Source organism: Colossoma macropomum, unplaced genomic scaffold (genome assembly GCF_904425465.1).
Source record: "Colossoma macropomum unplaced genomic scaffold, Colossoma_macropomum, whole genome shotgun sequence".
NCBI classification, from domain to species: Eukaryota; Metazoa; Chordata; class Actinopteri; order Characiformes; family Serrasalmidae; genus Colossoma; species Colossoma macropomum.
The window spans coordinates 277,522-293,774 of NW_023495267.1; the positions used below are offsets into that span (position 1 = coordinate 277,522).

The window sequence follows — 16,253 nt, forward strand, 5'->3', positions numbered from 1 at the left end:
AAAATGTTTTAGATTACAGCTCCTGTTTTGAACTTTTGAACTGGCCAAGTCAAGCTCCATTTTTTTGGTTAGTCTTGTTTCCTGGTCATGGATTTACTATTACATCATGGCGAGGTCATTTCAAACTGGTTTTACAAACTACTGTTACTGAAGGAGATCCGAATTTGATGAATTATAAGCCTAATTTGAGCTGGATTAGTTTTGCCAGTGGAGGTCCAGCAATGTAATTTGTACATAATGTGACAGGCCGATTCATATGGGATAAATGATCTCTATAATTGCCCCAAATTACCTTAAATTGCCTGGACCGAAACATCATTGTGCAGATGTTTACATCAGCATTATGCGACAGGCACCATGCCTCTGAGCAGTAACACTACTTTGGGCAGCTAAATGACAGATATGACACCAACAAAAACCCCAAAACGTGACACTGGACGAGGAAGGAGACTTTACACCTGATTTCAGTGTTTTATTCATTATTAAAGGCAATTTGAAATGATGGTGATTAGTAGTCTTATCATGAACCTAAGCATTAGGAAATTAGGTCAAATCAAGCTCCATTTTAGCTGTTAGTCTTGACTTCACTTCACGAGAAAGAAGGGAAAAAATTTGAGTGGCCATTTTCTATCTATTCTTGTCTCAATATGCTGAAGTGAAACGTTTGGGATATGACGCTTTGATCCTGGTAAAACGAATCCAGCTTGAATAGGGTTTTACACAGTCACTGACTGATGAATACTGTTGAAATATGTATGGACAAACATCAACCGAGGCAAGCAGCAGGAGGCCCTATACACTATTAGACGCCACCCTTACACATTCACAGTACTACCAATAAGGCTAACATATAATGAAAAAAAGAAATGCTTTCATTGAAACACATCATGGGTCTTACAAAACCTGATTGAAGTATTTGTATTTGAGATTCAGCTGTGACTTCAATAGGAACTTTTCCTTCGTCTTGCTGTAATATATGCTCAGAACCTATAGATCAGTCACAGAATGAACGTTTTTACACTCTCTGGAAGATGTATATTTTACTTCAGTCTACACGTGATTCTGAGTTACTGTAGACATTTATGTTTGCAAGTTGCTGTTACCATGTATGCTGACATTTAGAGAACAAGTTGTTTTTGCTCTTATTTTTACATTCTCAAGAGAAAAAGTACATTTTGACTCTACATATATAGTAACAGTACAATTTTATGTGTGTGTGTGCAAGTAGAAGTTTTCTTAGTCTGGCTTCATACACTAAGATCTTCATGCAGCTCCAGCAACCTGCATAAACCTAAATTGCACTTGAGTTGCATAATGTAAAGCGTCCTTCAACTTACTTGAAACTCAGCTGCAACAACTGCAGCAATCTCAACTTCCTGAAACAAGCTCCATTAAACAGCCAACAAAAAAATGCATTAAGAAGCGATCATGCTGAACAACATCATTTAAAACAAGTGATTTCACCTGATCAAAAGACAAGTGGGCGATATGGCAAAAATATAATATCACAATACTTCAAAAAAATTTGTATCGTGAAGTACTGTGATATTATATACAGTTGGGAAGTATTTTTAAGTATGATGAGGTCTGCAATATACTCAGTATATTGTGACATATTGTGACTTTATTTATCATGATAACGATAAATATTGTCATATTGCCCAGCCCTAAAGACAAGCACGTAAAAGTGAAGATTTTTTATGTAAAAGTTTGGGCACTCCTGGTCTAATTGTTAATGTTTTAACATGTCCCCTACAGAGAACAAACTTCTGCCCATTTTAATGAGTAATTTATTTATTTTTTTTTGCTGAATTTAACATGTTTGGAAAAAAATTACAGATCAAATGTGGCCTGGGCAAAGGTTATGGCAAATTTTATATTGTTTTACGTTTTTTACAATATGCTAAATTCAGCATTTAAATAGAACTTTTTTATGTTTATTCCCTATAAAGGATGTGTTAACATATTTTTGCTCAACAAAACATGTCAGTTGACTGGAGCTGTTAAAATATTGCACGATTTATATATCCTGTATCATAGAAATTTGTGTGACAAATGCCATGCAGCTGATTGTGGTCCAGCAAAACTAAGCTTGCGGTGCAATGTACTTTTATCCGTTTTATGTCATACAGTGTCAGTTAAAGACTCAACATGCTTTGTAGTGTGTGATGATTTAGGAAGGCAGTTTGCATGATGCTGATTGGTGGAGTATAAGCTTTCAGTACTAGCTACATCAGTCTCGTAGCTCACAGTGCAAACCTTTAGAAGCAACCCTCAGATGCCAAACATGTCTGAGCTGATTGACTACATTTGAAAGGGAAAAGGGAAAATTGTGCCAACATTTTGCTTTAACCTTTATTATAACATTGTACTACTTTGTCATAGAGCTGAAGAGGTTGAATCTGAGCAGCAGCAAACACCATGCGTGACAGAAGATGAAATGCTCAGAGCAGAAAATCCTGCATTGTCATGTCTCTGATGTTATCCGATCTGCAGTAGAAAATGACTGATGTACATTTTAAACACAGGATCCCCAGAATCAGAGGGACACTTCCAGAATATGGGCAGGCAATGTTGTTGCCATGACATAGAGGCTATGTAGAGGGTGACCCTACCCGCGTGTTATCATGCAGTGTTGATGAAAAGCTGAAACTCTATGTCTCTTGTTTCATTTCACATGCTTTCAAACTGCATGGGACACAGGTGATACGTGCACACTTTTACATGCCAAGCTATGTGTCTGTGACAGTACTTGTGTATGTGTGTAAACACATATGTGATTGTCCCTTCGTATGTGTACAACACTGCAAGCTTAGGGAAACTGCTGTCTGGCCTACTGTCTGTAAATATGGGAACGGAGCCCAAAGGCTGGGGGTTCCTCTGGCTGTTTGCAATATTGACACTGCATACTTTTGAGGATTGTCACTCTGAGGACATTTATTCAGTGCTGTTTCTTTAAAAAAGAAAATCTTATTCTTGCATATTGCTGCTGTCATGACAAAATCTTGCATCATCTTCATTATTCACATGAAATTTCAACCAGTCTATTTCTACTGTAATAAAATAATCCTTAGCCTACCTGACATTAACCACGGAAATGTTATGGTTAGTTTTGAAGAACGTAATGTATTTCATTGTTTGTTTAACATTTTATGGTCTCAGCATAATTCCACATGTATAATGTTTTGACATCTTCACTAATATTCTTACACATGAAAAATTGTGTGTCCACACTTTTAAGTGGTACTGTAGGTGTGTGCTTATGTGTTTCTTTAAATAGTGTGTGATTTCAGTATTCTAATGCTGGCACCTCAAACAGTATTCAAGTATCTGTGTACATCCCTAGTACCAACCAAGTCAGTGTTTTTTCACAGATACTAGAAACATTTAATTCTCAAAAGTATAACAATACCAGCAAGATGCATATAAACACACACACACACACACACACACACACAAACATTTATTGCTTACTTAAGAGTGCTCTGACAATTTAATATACATTTGGCTTTAAATAACTAGCTGTGAGTATGTGAAACACCAAACTTCGCTGGACACCGGCCTTCCAGGACTGGAGTTGTTCACCCCTGCTTTAGAGGCAAGCCAAGTTTATTTATATATTTGTATGCAAAAGTTTGAATACCTCTGGTCAAATTACATATTTTATTGATTTTCTGGGTGAAAGTAAGTTCACACATCCCCAAAAAAGTTGGGACAGGGGCATGTTTACCACAGTGTTACATCATCTTTCCTTTTACCAACATCCACTAATCATTTAAGAACTGAGAACACCAATTGTAAATATGGATTTTTTCCCCATTCTTGCTTGATATAACACTTCAGCTGCCACAAATAACTGCTTCCTGTTTTTTATTTGCATTTAACCTACTGTGCAAGCTTTTTTGGAATTGGGTATGTATGACCAAACACAGAATCTGCTCAGATGAATCTCCTCACATCAAAAACACACAATTGTGAACGACTTCCAAAAACAACTGGACAGCCCTAACACCTTGTTGATTTTTTTCACGCAAGCAAACTTAGCTCAACTGACTTAAAATCTACTTTTGAAATAATTGTATAGCCTTACTGCACAGTGCCTTCCCTAAATGATATATAATTGGAGGGTTAAAATGTTCTTTATAGCCTCAGCATATTTGCTCTGGAAATCTTATTCAAACTGCACCACAAAGCATACTGGGTACAGGAGGGAGAAAAGAAAGGGTGACAGTATGTCACACATTTCTTTTACAAAGAAAGGAGGGTGTAGTCTGTGAGTGGTGGAACTGAAGTGAAGTAGGCTAATTTTGAGCTCCTAACATTAGCTACCTAATCTTCACAGAAATTTCTGAGTGTTTACATTTTGCATCATCCTCTTTTAGCAGACGTTTAAAGCTTTTCATACTAATTCTGCCCCTGCCTGGTGCCAGGCCCAACAGATACAGCTTCAGGCTCAGCAGCCCTGTCTCCCTATGCCCATTCCGCTACCCCTACCAATGAATCAGCCATGTCTCCCCATTCCCTTAGCCCCACCCCTACCAATGAATCAGCCCTGTCTCTACATCCCCTTACCCCTACCCCTACCAATGAACCAGCCCTGTCTCCCAACTGAAGAATGGGATTTTTTTTTTTAACTGTAAAAGACTGTAAAGGCCTGTAGCACATTTCTATAGACAGGGTATCAGTCTTGTATAAAATGGTGTTGTATTTGTTTTTTATTTGGATCATCAAGAAAATTCCTAGCTAAATCAGCCTACCTTGTCCTAGTTTCAGTAGCTGCTTAGTTTAGGCTACAAGGTCCTTAGTTGCCTATATTAGCAATCAAATGGGAAATTAATGGTAGTTCGACGTTGTTGTATTCTGCTACCTACTTATAACATACAACAAGCATGAAAAAGTTCACTGTTAACTAGCATATTAATAGTATACTCTATCATTAACATACTCAAGAAATGAACATGTACATTAGGCTATATTATGTCTTGCTAACTGTATGAGTAGCCTACCTTCCTGTTAGCTAGTAGAGACAGCCTTTTCCTTTTATAACATATATAAAAACTGTGTTTTTTCGGTAGTCAGTGAAGACTGAGAAGGAACAGAGAAAAACTAACAAGCACAAAGAGAAAGAGGTAAATGAAATAAAATAGGTATATCAATAATTAAATAATGAACTAAATTAAATTATACAGGATAATACTCACATATGAATGTTAAATAAATTCTAACTACAACCTCCACTTCTGCTGTGGCAGACTGAAACCGCTGTATTCCACCTTCATTTTTGGCTGTTATGTTGTGTTCTTAATAAGTGCGAACCAACACTGTGTTTGCATTAACATTAGCTCCATAACATGTTAACATAACATGCAAACATAACATGAAAAAAGAATTTCAGACATGATAAGTCACCACAAAGTCCTTCAAGCGACCAGGTGCGAACGAATGTGAACAGGTCAAGGGTAGGGTGTGGTGCTGGGGCAGGGAGCTGCAAGGCTCAGCCAACTGCTCAGGCAGCTGAGACAACAGGGCATCTGAGACCTGTGCAGGGGCTGCTGAAGGCACAGGTGCATCGTGCAACGCTGAGGGTGTAATCTGGGGTGTGTCATCTACCACGCATGCTAATGCTGGCATCATTCAAAGGTGACTGGAATGCCACAGAGTGCCATCACTGAGAAAGTAGGCAGCTGGACCCAGTCAAAGAGTCACTTGGAGAGGAAAGGACCAGTCTGTAGCCATTTTGTTGTCTCTGTGAGGCCTCCGGACCCTAATCCAGCCCAAAAATGTCATATTTGGCACCCTGGCCCATTTTGACTGGTCAAAGAGCTGTTTTATTTGCCTCTGCTGGCAGTTAACGGAGCCTTTAATCGCAGGGGAAGGTACCCAGGGTGGGAAAGGGCGAAGCCTGTTGAGGGATAGGTCTATGGTCTGTAACTGAAGTAGACAGCAGAGTAGTCAGGGCCTTGTGATCTTTCCTCAGTGTGAGAGGACGGCTATAAGGTACAGGTGCCACCTTTCACAGGTCCAGATGCAGGCCAGCACCTCACACTCACCCATGGAGTACCACAGTTTGGTTAAGCTGAGGGCTGAGGGGCAAAGGCGACAGGCTTCTTGACGCCGTTCTGCGTCTGTGAAAGCACAGTCCTAGCGGCCGATATGTTGCAGGTGACAATGGTGGGGTTTGAGTCAAAGTGAGCCAAAGTAAGCTAATTCTAACTGCAGCTGCCAGCTCATCCCTTAGGTCCAATATTACTGCTTAATGCTGGGCAAAACCAGACAGTATAATCAACACAGATCCTTCACATCAGGCATCACCAAACATCTGTGGCATAGCTGGACACAGAGAACACAAATGCATTTCGTGTGCAAATATAACTGGCTATAGTAGCTATATAATCTAACTTTTTTTATTTTGTTTAATGCAATTCTCTCTCTAGCTAGCAGGATAACATTAACCCCTTACATGGCCAGAAAAGTTTTATTACACAGCTCTATAATCTAAGAGTGGCTCAGACAGTTTTCTTTGAAGTCCCTGTAGTTACTGAATAATAAGTCTTAGTAAATAATAAGCCTGGGATTTTAAGGGGTTAATTTGACAACTATGTGAACTATAGAGGTGCATTTCGGCTAATCTTTAGGTAAGCTAAAGAGCTAACAGAGCATTGGATGCTGATGAGGAATTCAGTATTTGAATTCTGGCACCTCGAATACTCAAGTACTTGTGCACATCCCTAGTTTGAGCAGCTGACATTTTTGACAGCTTTTTAACCCTCGTTTAACTTTAAAAATGAATACACGTTTCTGTTGCTCCAAAGTCTGGAGCATTTTGAACTGGTTAAAACACTTAGTCATGATTATTTCCTGATGTTACCAAATGTGGAAGTCATTCAATTAATGCACAGTCTTCATCCAGGTATTGCATGTCTCTTTACAGGTGTTGATGGCCTCAGGGAACTTTCTAACTTAATATCATATCTCCATCTCTTCTTCCTCTTCTTGACAAGAGTCAAAAAATATGTTTAACAGAGAAAGCCATTCATACCATCCTGATATCTTTCAACATCCTGGAGTGTGCACTGCTCCAGTTACTCACATGATAAAACTGTCTCCTTCCTCGAAATGTTAAAAAATGAATGAATGGTTTAAAAAGATAGCCATCTTCCTGCAGGGTTTAACATTCTCAACAACCTACCCGCTTCCGGCATTTCTATGATATGCATCATCCCTGAAAAATAATGCTGACCTGTTTATCATAAAACACACTAAATAGACCGAAGCTGCCTCTGTGTACTTTTTTCAGATACAGTTTGTGCAAACTTCTAGTTCACTATTTTCAACATCAACTTCCAAACTAAGGGTACCACTATCGAATCTATAATTCTACATCACGACTGGAGCCGTCATCAGTACATACAAGTTTATGCCCATCTATGGCCATATCCTCACATTCTCCAAACAAATGCACAAGAGGTTTGCTGTTACCCAATTTTAAGTGGTCGTACTGGGCAGCACAAATATGTGCAGCAATGTTTTACTTCATGGCAGAACCTTCACCAGCTTGGGCATTAATTGAATAACAAAGTTACATCTTTTCTCATTTGAAGGTACAAAACTTATAAACAAACACAAAATCCGTTTGTCAAATACAATATGTTTGTATGAAACTCTCTTTTACCTCAGAGAAGCCTCACATTTCTCCCATTTCAGTCCAATTTTTTTGGCAATGATTTGTATCCTGGGAACTCTGACTATGTTTTAGGATGTGGTTAAGGCAAGGAATAAGTAGTACGTCAGACCTTTATTACTAAGGGAATATTATGACATTTGAAGATCTTACACAAGGGGACCCCTAACTGACCTATTGGACCCCCTGAATTTGAAAAATCAAAATTTTCAAGGGGGTCCCTGACAATAAACTTATCATGATGTTATGCTGTCTGTTAGGAAAAAACAAACACTCAAATACAAATTCAGTGAAAAGTCACTGTATAGCCCACTAAACCCGCTAGTTGGGTTGGAGCAAAAATGTGGACTTTCTAGGTGGCCCTGGAGACTTTGTTGGGAACCATTGCCGTAGTATATTTGTAAATCTAAAAACTTGAAATTAGTGGAAAGAATGGATTGTTACTCATTTCCCAAACTGAAGAGATGTTTAAGATAAATAAATACGTGGAAGACCAAGCAAAAAAGCATTGGAGCATTTCCAAAAGAAGAATAGTTAAACCAAACTTTTTGTTGCCACTGAAGCTAGGATCAGCGCTGCTATGGTAAGTGAGTTGCAGCCAGCCAACATAGGACCCCCCCAAATACCAGGGGGTATTTTGCACACTTCTTAGGAACACTTATAATATTCTTCTAAAGCATATCTTCAAAAAGCTTTATTCTTTCAACATACCAATGCCTTGATATACCACCATTATCTTCACTAGAAAAAAGTAAACCTAGATCATTTAGGAGAAAGAGGCCAGGTTTCTATCCTTTCTATCTATAGTTTTCTGGTGGGTAAATCAAAATAATCATCTAACTGTAAACTTTAAGCCTGAACAAAGGACCTACAGGAAAATAAAGGGGGAATGGAGGCTCACCTGTCTAAAGGCCCAGGTGCAAACATTCAATACTAACTTAAAACTTCTCCAATACAAGTGGCTAGGTACATTGTACATTACCCCATCCAGATTATGCCACTTTACCCCAAATATTCTGGATACTTGTATAAAGTATAAACAGAATAAAGCTACACTATTTGTGGGAATGCACTTTGATACAGGATTTCTGGAAAGGGTCATTCATTTAGTCTCACTGATTATTGACAAGGATGTCCTAAATTGTGTATTTTTCATATATTCCCACATGGCTTTAACATTAATAAAAAAAAAATCCTGCTTGATCTCCGTATGTCTATGTCTATCTGACTATGTAGTCAGCTATGCTGAAAAGCCTAAAGAGGAGTAGTATGAAAGATATGGATCTGGGTGCATTGTAACCAAAATACAAAGAGTTTATGTACACTTGTAACCCCCCACCTTTTTTAGTATGATTCTTCATATTTATATTCTTTTTATCAAATGATAAGATTTACAATCATTGAGCTAAATTCTTTTATTATCTCTAAAATAGCTAATAAAGCCAAACAGCTCTTTCTTGATGTATGGCTTTGTTGGAAGTGTTGGAGTCATTACAGCCAAAATATGTCTTGCATTATGCCTTTTCACAATACCCACAGGGTAATTTATTTCTGTTTAAAAATATTATGAGGTTAATTCTTTAGGGGTATGGCCTGTACCCACTATAATTACCCCTTTAATACATGAGTTCTGTTGAATTTCTCCAGCAGTTAAGCCCACCATCAGTGTCTAAAGCAGAGGCCTTCAGCTCTAGGTTTGAAATCTAGTTTCTGGTTGATGTAAATGATTGGTCACCTGTTGTCATACCTACCAGATCTACAGGTTTCTCTGACCACTCTGGTTGCAACAGGTATTGTATCTACTTTTTAGTCTCTTTTATGAGTTTTTTTCTCACAGCAGAGGCACAGAAGTCGAAGTGTTAAACACAGATTTAGAGTTTTCCGTGAATGAAGAAACAACACCTGTTTTGAAAAAAATCTGTGTTGTGTTGTGTAATAGAAGACATGGTCTTACTCAACCTGTAGGGAGAAATAAAATGTTTCATTTGGCTTTTATCTCCTTTTGCACATGATGTACTTGATCCCCATCTCGCGTTACCCTGTTGGAAAACGACATTCGATACCACCACACCCACTAAACTGCTGCTTCTTAACAGCATTGTTTTTGGAGGTCTGTTTGCAGAGGGCACAAGCTGTGTCCAGTTACGAAGCGAAGTGATTTCATAGTGGCCTCCCTTTCATTCAGAAGAAGCCCTTTTCATATGGGCTACTTGATCTAGATGATTATTGAACCACAACTTGTTTCAGTGGGAGAACTAGGCTGTTCTACAGATAATACAACCTTACAAATCTTTTCATTTGGGTCATGCGAGCGTGTTAATGGGGCGGTTAGAGGTTACAGGTGCTGAGTAGGCCCCTGGTGGCTCATTAACTGTGCCACCTGGTGTCAATGATGTGAAATGTTGAGAGAGAATAACTTCAAGAGAATAATCAACCATTAACGAACTTGAGTCAACTTGAAAGTTGGCAAACTGCAAATCCTTCATTTGGAATATGCAGTCCTGGAATTTCTGGTCCCTGTGTATTAAAGTATATATACATTGTTGATTTGCTGATATTTCTGCTGAAATTCCTTTAAAAAAAGTATCAAATCAAACATATTTAAAGATTGACATTACTCATTAGCTTTATGTAATACATCTGCTCTTACTCTCATATTTTTCCAGCTCATGTGCAGAAGAACTTGGGAGATGAATAGCCAGTTTCCTCAGCTCAAATCAGATGCTCTATTGTTGAGATGACATGCATAAACTCTAGTACAGGTGTAGACTGAAGTTACTGACTGATTTCCTTTTTCTCTCTTGCCGGAACACATAATCCACAGTCCTTAGAACGACAAAACCAGCAATTAAGGCCAATATATCTCCCAAAAAGGAGGGCAGCCAGTGTAGAAGTGAACTTATTTTATTTTTCTCTTATCAGTATGCAATAGTGTATGCATAGCTGCACTTGTTACAGACCAGAGCAGTAATTAAGAGGCATAACAAAAATATAGTGTGACAAACAACACAAGTTAAAACATTTAAACTTCCCTTTGAGTAAGTTTTTTTGTTTTTTTTAAATCGTAGTTCTTATAAAGCCTTGCTTTAGTTTATCAATTTTCATCTTGAATTTAACATTCTTGAACTTGATATAATAAAACTGTTTTGATTCAAGATCTCCAAGTGATGAAATGACTTATAGTATTAACCTAGTATTAAGTTTTGGATCTTTGTCAAAAATTGAAATCTCACAGCCTTTTCAGTACATTATTATGACAGCTTGGGAGCTTGCACTGCTGTAGTCTTATGGTCAGAGAATGGGCAAACGTTGCTCTAGCATTAGTATAGTTTTAAAGTGTATTTTGTCACATGAATCTCTGTGCCAAATCTTTTAGATGATATTTTATTACACTTACTGCACTGAGGTAGCCATAGATAAGTGCCTTGGGTTTCAATTGAGACATCACACATTCTTTAATAATATACAGGCTCCAATTAGAATTAAGCACAAGCAGTGGCATGAATTCAAGTTCTTTTATGCCCATCACCTGTCAGCTGTTCTAGACCCTCATACTTCATACATCTCTTAATTACCAACACCAGTGGGATGTGTCTATGGTAAACACAGAGGTGATTTGATTTGGCATGCTGCATTACCCTGTGCATTGGGAAGTGACACCACAGATACAATAGGTCTTCCTTGGGTCACCTTGACCAATCTCACAATAATGAACTGCATCATGTGCATCGCGAATTGCAGGACAGAAAACCTTGTCAATACACTAATGTTTCTCCATTTTTATCCGTTTCTCCTCTAAATGGCCTTTGTAGTCCATTCCTTTTCTTTTTTTGCTTGCAATATTTGATTTGATTATGTTTTGAATTGAAAAGATGATTTATCAGCGAGACTTTTACTGACATGTACTTAAACTATAAAACTCTCTTAGCACAAAACTGTTTTGATATAATTAAGCAAACTCAAAAAAAGTAATACTTAATGACTTAACAGTACTGAATGCATCACAAACACATGGTGTACATGTTGTTCTTAATTACTTCAAGAGTATTAAATTTGAATCTATGTTAAAACATTGTGTGTCTTTATTCTATTCGGAATATCTGCATTTTGATATTATGTAATTGCACTGGTGTATAAGGATGTCAGGTCCCATGATATCTCTATTGATTTTTGTTTACAGTAAACATTACAAACATTCAGTCCAGTCTTATAAATAGGAGGGTAGCTGGACAAGGTGGGGCAGTCCCAGACCTGAGAAACAAGTTGTTGGAAGCATACTTTTGAGGAGAGCTAAGGAGAGAGATTGTTTTGCTATCAGTAACGTGAGTTATGAGCGCTAGATTTTACATTTCCTTTTGATATTTCCTGCTTATAATCTGTTAAAAACGAGGCAACAACAGCGACAGAGGAAAAGAGAAAGAGACAGAGAGAAAGTCAAGAAGAAAGATCAACAGAGCACAAGCGACTGCATTCTTGTGACCTGCAACAATCTTCTATCTGGGAATCCACAGAAGAGCTTCTCTAGCAGGTAGGTTTCAGACCAAATATAACAATAAATTATACAGATAAATTTAGTCTGCTAACTATTTATCAATGTCTGGATCGATTAGATTCTCTACAGCTCTTATTAATTTAAAGCTATTTTTTTTTGACTGGCTGGTAAAAATTTAAAGGGGCACTCCAGCCTAACATTAGAGTTTAATATGTTTTTTTTTGTTACGCAGTATTCTGTAGTTCAGACTTTTATCCCTCAGCCTCAGTGCCTTGACAGAATTCACAATTTTATGTTGTTATTATGTTTTCCTTTGTCACTCTTCGTTTATTACATTAGTCAGGGTGCATTACACAAATACATCATACAACCATTGGAATCCCTGTGGTGTAAACCAATTCTGACTGCTAGTCTAGCCACAGATCAATAGGCTAATTAATTCTAGGCTCATTCGGTTATAGGCTATAGGCTAATTAGTGTCACTTACTTTGATTGTTGAACAAAATTGTAAAGAAAACAGTGACTCTATCATTATTCTGCACAAATGTTTTCACACTTCCAGCCATAGAAAAGAGTCCAAACTGAGGTAAGATGTCTAGATAGCCAGTTAGCTACCTTGCTAACTTAAGCTTTTAGCTTATTGTCCTCCTCATCTGACAAGGCATTTCTGTCACTTTAATATTCCTTTCTCTCCATTGTAATAACAATTTGGAGACAGTTACCACTGGTATACAGCTGCAATCAGATATTCAGTTTCCTAGCAGTAATGTGGCTCTTGGCTCTTAGAAATTTCTAACAGTCCTTTTCCAGAAATTCACACCAAACGATTTATAATTTTTTCCTCCCACTCTCAAAATATGTCATCAAAAAGTTTTTTTATCTAGTTTTTAAACTGGAAAACCTCACTCTAGAGAATACTGTAGACAGATGTGCAGATGTAGCAATGATTATATTTTTGATTTTGGCCAGATTGCCCTTTTAATTGTAATGGACAATAAAGTTGCCTGTAGTATTAGCATGTTGCCAGGATGGACGTAGTTTCAACAACTTATTATTTAAGTTTAATGATGAGGACAACATTAGCGTTTGTGCTACATTGTTATGGCTGCTCGAGATCATGACACGTCAGAACTATCTAGGAAACACTTATTTTTGTTGAAGCAATTTCCCTGAGTGAAGCTATTTAGCTTCTTTAGATGTCATAATGAATTTGGTTTCAAAATGTTTATTGTTTGACTTAAAAACAGAGAACAACAGAACTAAACTGGGAACATTTTTCATTGTTTATGACCACTGAGAAAATCCTGCCTACAATGGACAGACCCGCATTGTGAACAGGATTTTCTCAGGGGTCAAACACAATGAAATATCCAATGTACCTAAAACCTAACACAGTGCACTCAGAAGGCTCACACTTTGTTTATTTACCCATAACAGGGATGTAGCACCATGCTGCAAACTTACAGTGTTTGAGGAAGAGCAGTAAAGCCTGTATCCCTCTCATTCTTTTTGCGCACACCACTGTCAGTACTGGAATGTCAGAAAAAAATAGTATTATTATTATAAGGGGAAACCAAATGATATGACAGAACATGGCTCAGTGTAACGTTAAGAGTCTCAGTAATTTGAGATCAGTCCATAAACCTATTTAGACAAAATACGGTGTTGCACCAGACAATATTATGCAGACTGCATTAAACGTCAACTTCTGAAAAGCACAATAATAAGACATTCATGCTCTCAGGTAGAAGCTATGTATATTTAATCTTTTGCATTTCACATATTCATTTGGGGTGCTGTAATGGATATTTCCAGGACTGAATAATGAGGTTTGAGCTGAGTCATTTTGCCTCATTAGTTTTATAGACCTGTGAACATAGGCATGGTTTTAGGTTAAACTTACTTAATGTTTTTATTTCACGCTTTGAAGTCTTTGCATGAAGTACTCTAAGCTCAAATTTCCTCTCTAGGTTTAATATATACCCAGAAACTCTTCTTCCTTGCATACTTAGCTAAAAATTAAAACAACTGTTATTCAGTGTACTATATGAACCCATGTCTGTATTCTCTCTCCAGACTGAGCTTCCTGTATTTTGAAAATGAAGTGCTCTGTGAGACAGCTGCTCAGAAGTTACTTGAACAAGCGTCGGCTTTGCCAAAATCGTTTAGTGACCAAAGATGGTCACTGCAACATTGAATATGGCAATGTGAAATACAAAAACTTCTTTGCATATATTCTAGACTTCTGGACCACCTTTGTTGAGATCCGCTGGCGCTTTGTTATCCTCTTCTTTGTGGCCTCCTTCACTCTTAGCTGGTTCATTTTCGGGCTCCTCTGGTACTGGATCTGCCGTAACAATGGTGACCTGGCATGGCAAAACCCACCACAAGGCCACAAACCATGTGTACTTAATCTAAAAGGCTTGACCACTGCCTTCCTTTTCTCCCTGGAAACTCAGACAACTGTGGGCTACGGTGGACGAGACATTACCCCATACTGCCCTGGTGCTATTGCTCTCCTCATCATCCAGACTCTTGTTGGTGCAATTATTAACTGCTTCTGGTGTGGAGTGGTCATGACCAAAATTGCTCTTCCCAAGAAAAGAGTCAAGACCATCAGATTTAGTGAAGTAGCCGTCATCTGTCCAAACAAGGGCGCCCTCTGCTTGCAGATACGAGTGGCTAACTTGCGCAAATCTTTGATGATTGGCAGCCAGATCTTCGGAAAGCTGCTTCGGACAAAAGTCAGTTCTGAAGGTGAGACCACCATCCTGGACCAGGTCAATGTTGATTTCATGGTGGAAGCTGGGAAGGACAGCCTGTTCTTTGTGTGCCCTTTGACACTTTGTCATGTGATTGACAAAACAAGTCCATTCTTTGAGATGGCAGTGGACACTCTGAACCAGCAAGAGTTTGAGCTGGTGGTGTTTCTGGATGGCACAGATGAGTCCACCAGCTCCTCCTGCCAGGTCAGGACTTCCTACATTCCTCAGGAGATCATGTGGGGCTACAAGTTCCTCCCCATCATATCCCGCAGCAAAGAGGGAAAGTATTGTGTGAACTTCTCCAATTTTGCTAAAGTGGAACCAGTACCGACTGCCAGCTGTGCTGAATGCTTCCACAACGAGAAATGCCGTAAGCACCTCTCCACAAAAGGCATTGACAATCAAGGTTTTGAGGTCATTAACATTGGTGATCCTGCCAGCGTCACTAAAATGTAAAATGTGGACTGGAATGGAGGAAGTTTTAATATTGCCCCATTTTCTAATTTATCAACAAAATTTGTGTGTTCTTCATCAAGATCCAGGAAATTCCTTTGTTGTGCTGTAAATTCTATCATAAATTCATATGCTTGCTTTAAGTCCTAGGAATCAATTCTGTACAGTATCACTTAAGTTTAAGTGTCAAATGAAGGATTTGAATGTATTAGGTCATGATTTCTGATACAAGAACTTGGTCTCAGATTTAGAATTGAGGTTTTTATGTCAAATAGTGTCAAATGGAGAATTTGAATTTATTACTGAGATTTAAAAGTACTGATAATATGGATGATACAGATACAGTTAATTGCCTCTTAAGGCCTAAAACATACTGGTTATAGTGGGATTAGGCAGTCCTCCTGAAGTGTCACTGAATATATTAACTTATACTGCACTGATTGTATAGACACCTACCTCAGGTCATTAAAATAATGAAAGGCCTCTCAAAATTACACAGTGGTTTGATAGTTTTAGAACTAATTTCAACAGGAGTTTGGCACTCTATAAGAAGGACTGTCCAATGGAACAACAATCATGATCTTCACAGCAGTCTCACTCTTGCTACTCCAACATGGGACCAATTTATCAAGTATAAGTGTACATAAAGGTGATTACAAAATGAACAAATGGAAAAAATATTTACCTAATTTTGCATTTGCTGTATGTTTTTTTTTTTGGAGAAGTCACTATTATCAGCTAAATGAAAATATAAATAAAAATAATACATAAAAACAAATGTTTTTTTCTTGAAATTAAGTTGTATCCTAAAATCTAGATTTGGGAGTGTTAAAGAGTCCAAACACTGGTTAATATCATACAC

At 37.9% G+C, this 16,253-nt stretch overlaps 1 protein-coding gene across 1 annotated transcript; it reads left to right on the forward strand.

Moving 5' to 3' along the window:
- The first annotated feature begins 11,971 nt into the window (after nucleotides 1-11,971).
- On the forward strand, nucleotides 11,972-15,421 carry LOC118801409 (ATP-sensitive inward rectifier potassium channel 1-like). Its single transcript, XM_036561736.1, has 2 exons — nucleotides 11,972-12,209; nucleotides 14,250-15,421. Exon 2 carries the CDS (start codon nucleotides 14,273-14,275, stop codon nucleotides 15,392-15,394), a length of 1,122 nt encoding a protein of 373 aa, XP_036417629.1. The 5' UTR covers nucleotides 11,972-12,209; nucleotides 14,250-14,272; the 3' UTR covers nucleotides 15,395-15,421.
- Nucleotides 15,422-16,253: the final 832 nt, after the last annotated feature.

Excerpts from the sequence above, each read along its gene's own strand:
- LOC118801409 (XM_036561736.1), top strand. The coding sequence starts at position 14,273 with ATGAAGTGCTCTGTGAGACAGCTGCTCAGAAGTTACTTGAACAAGCGT.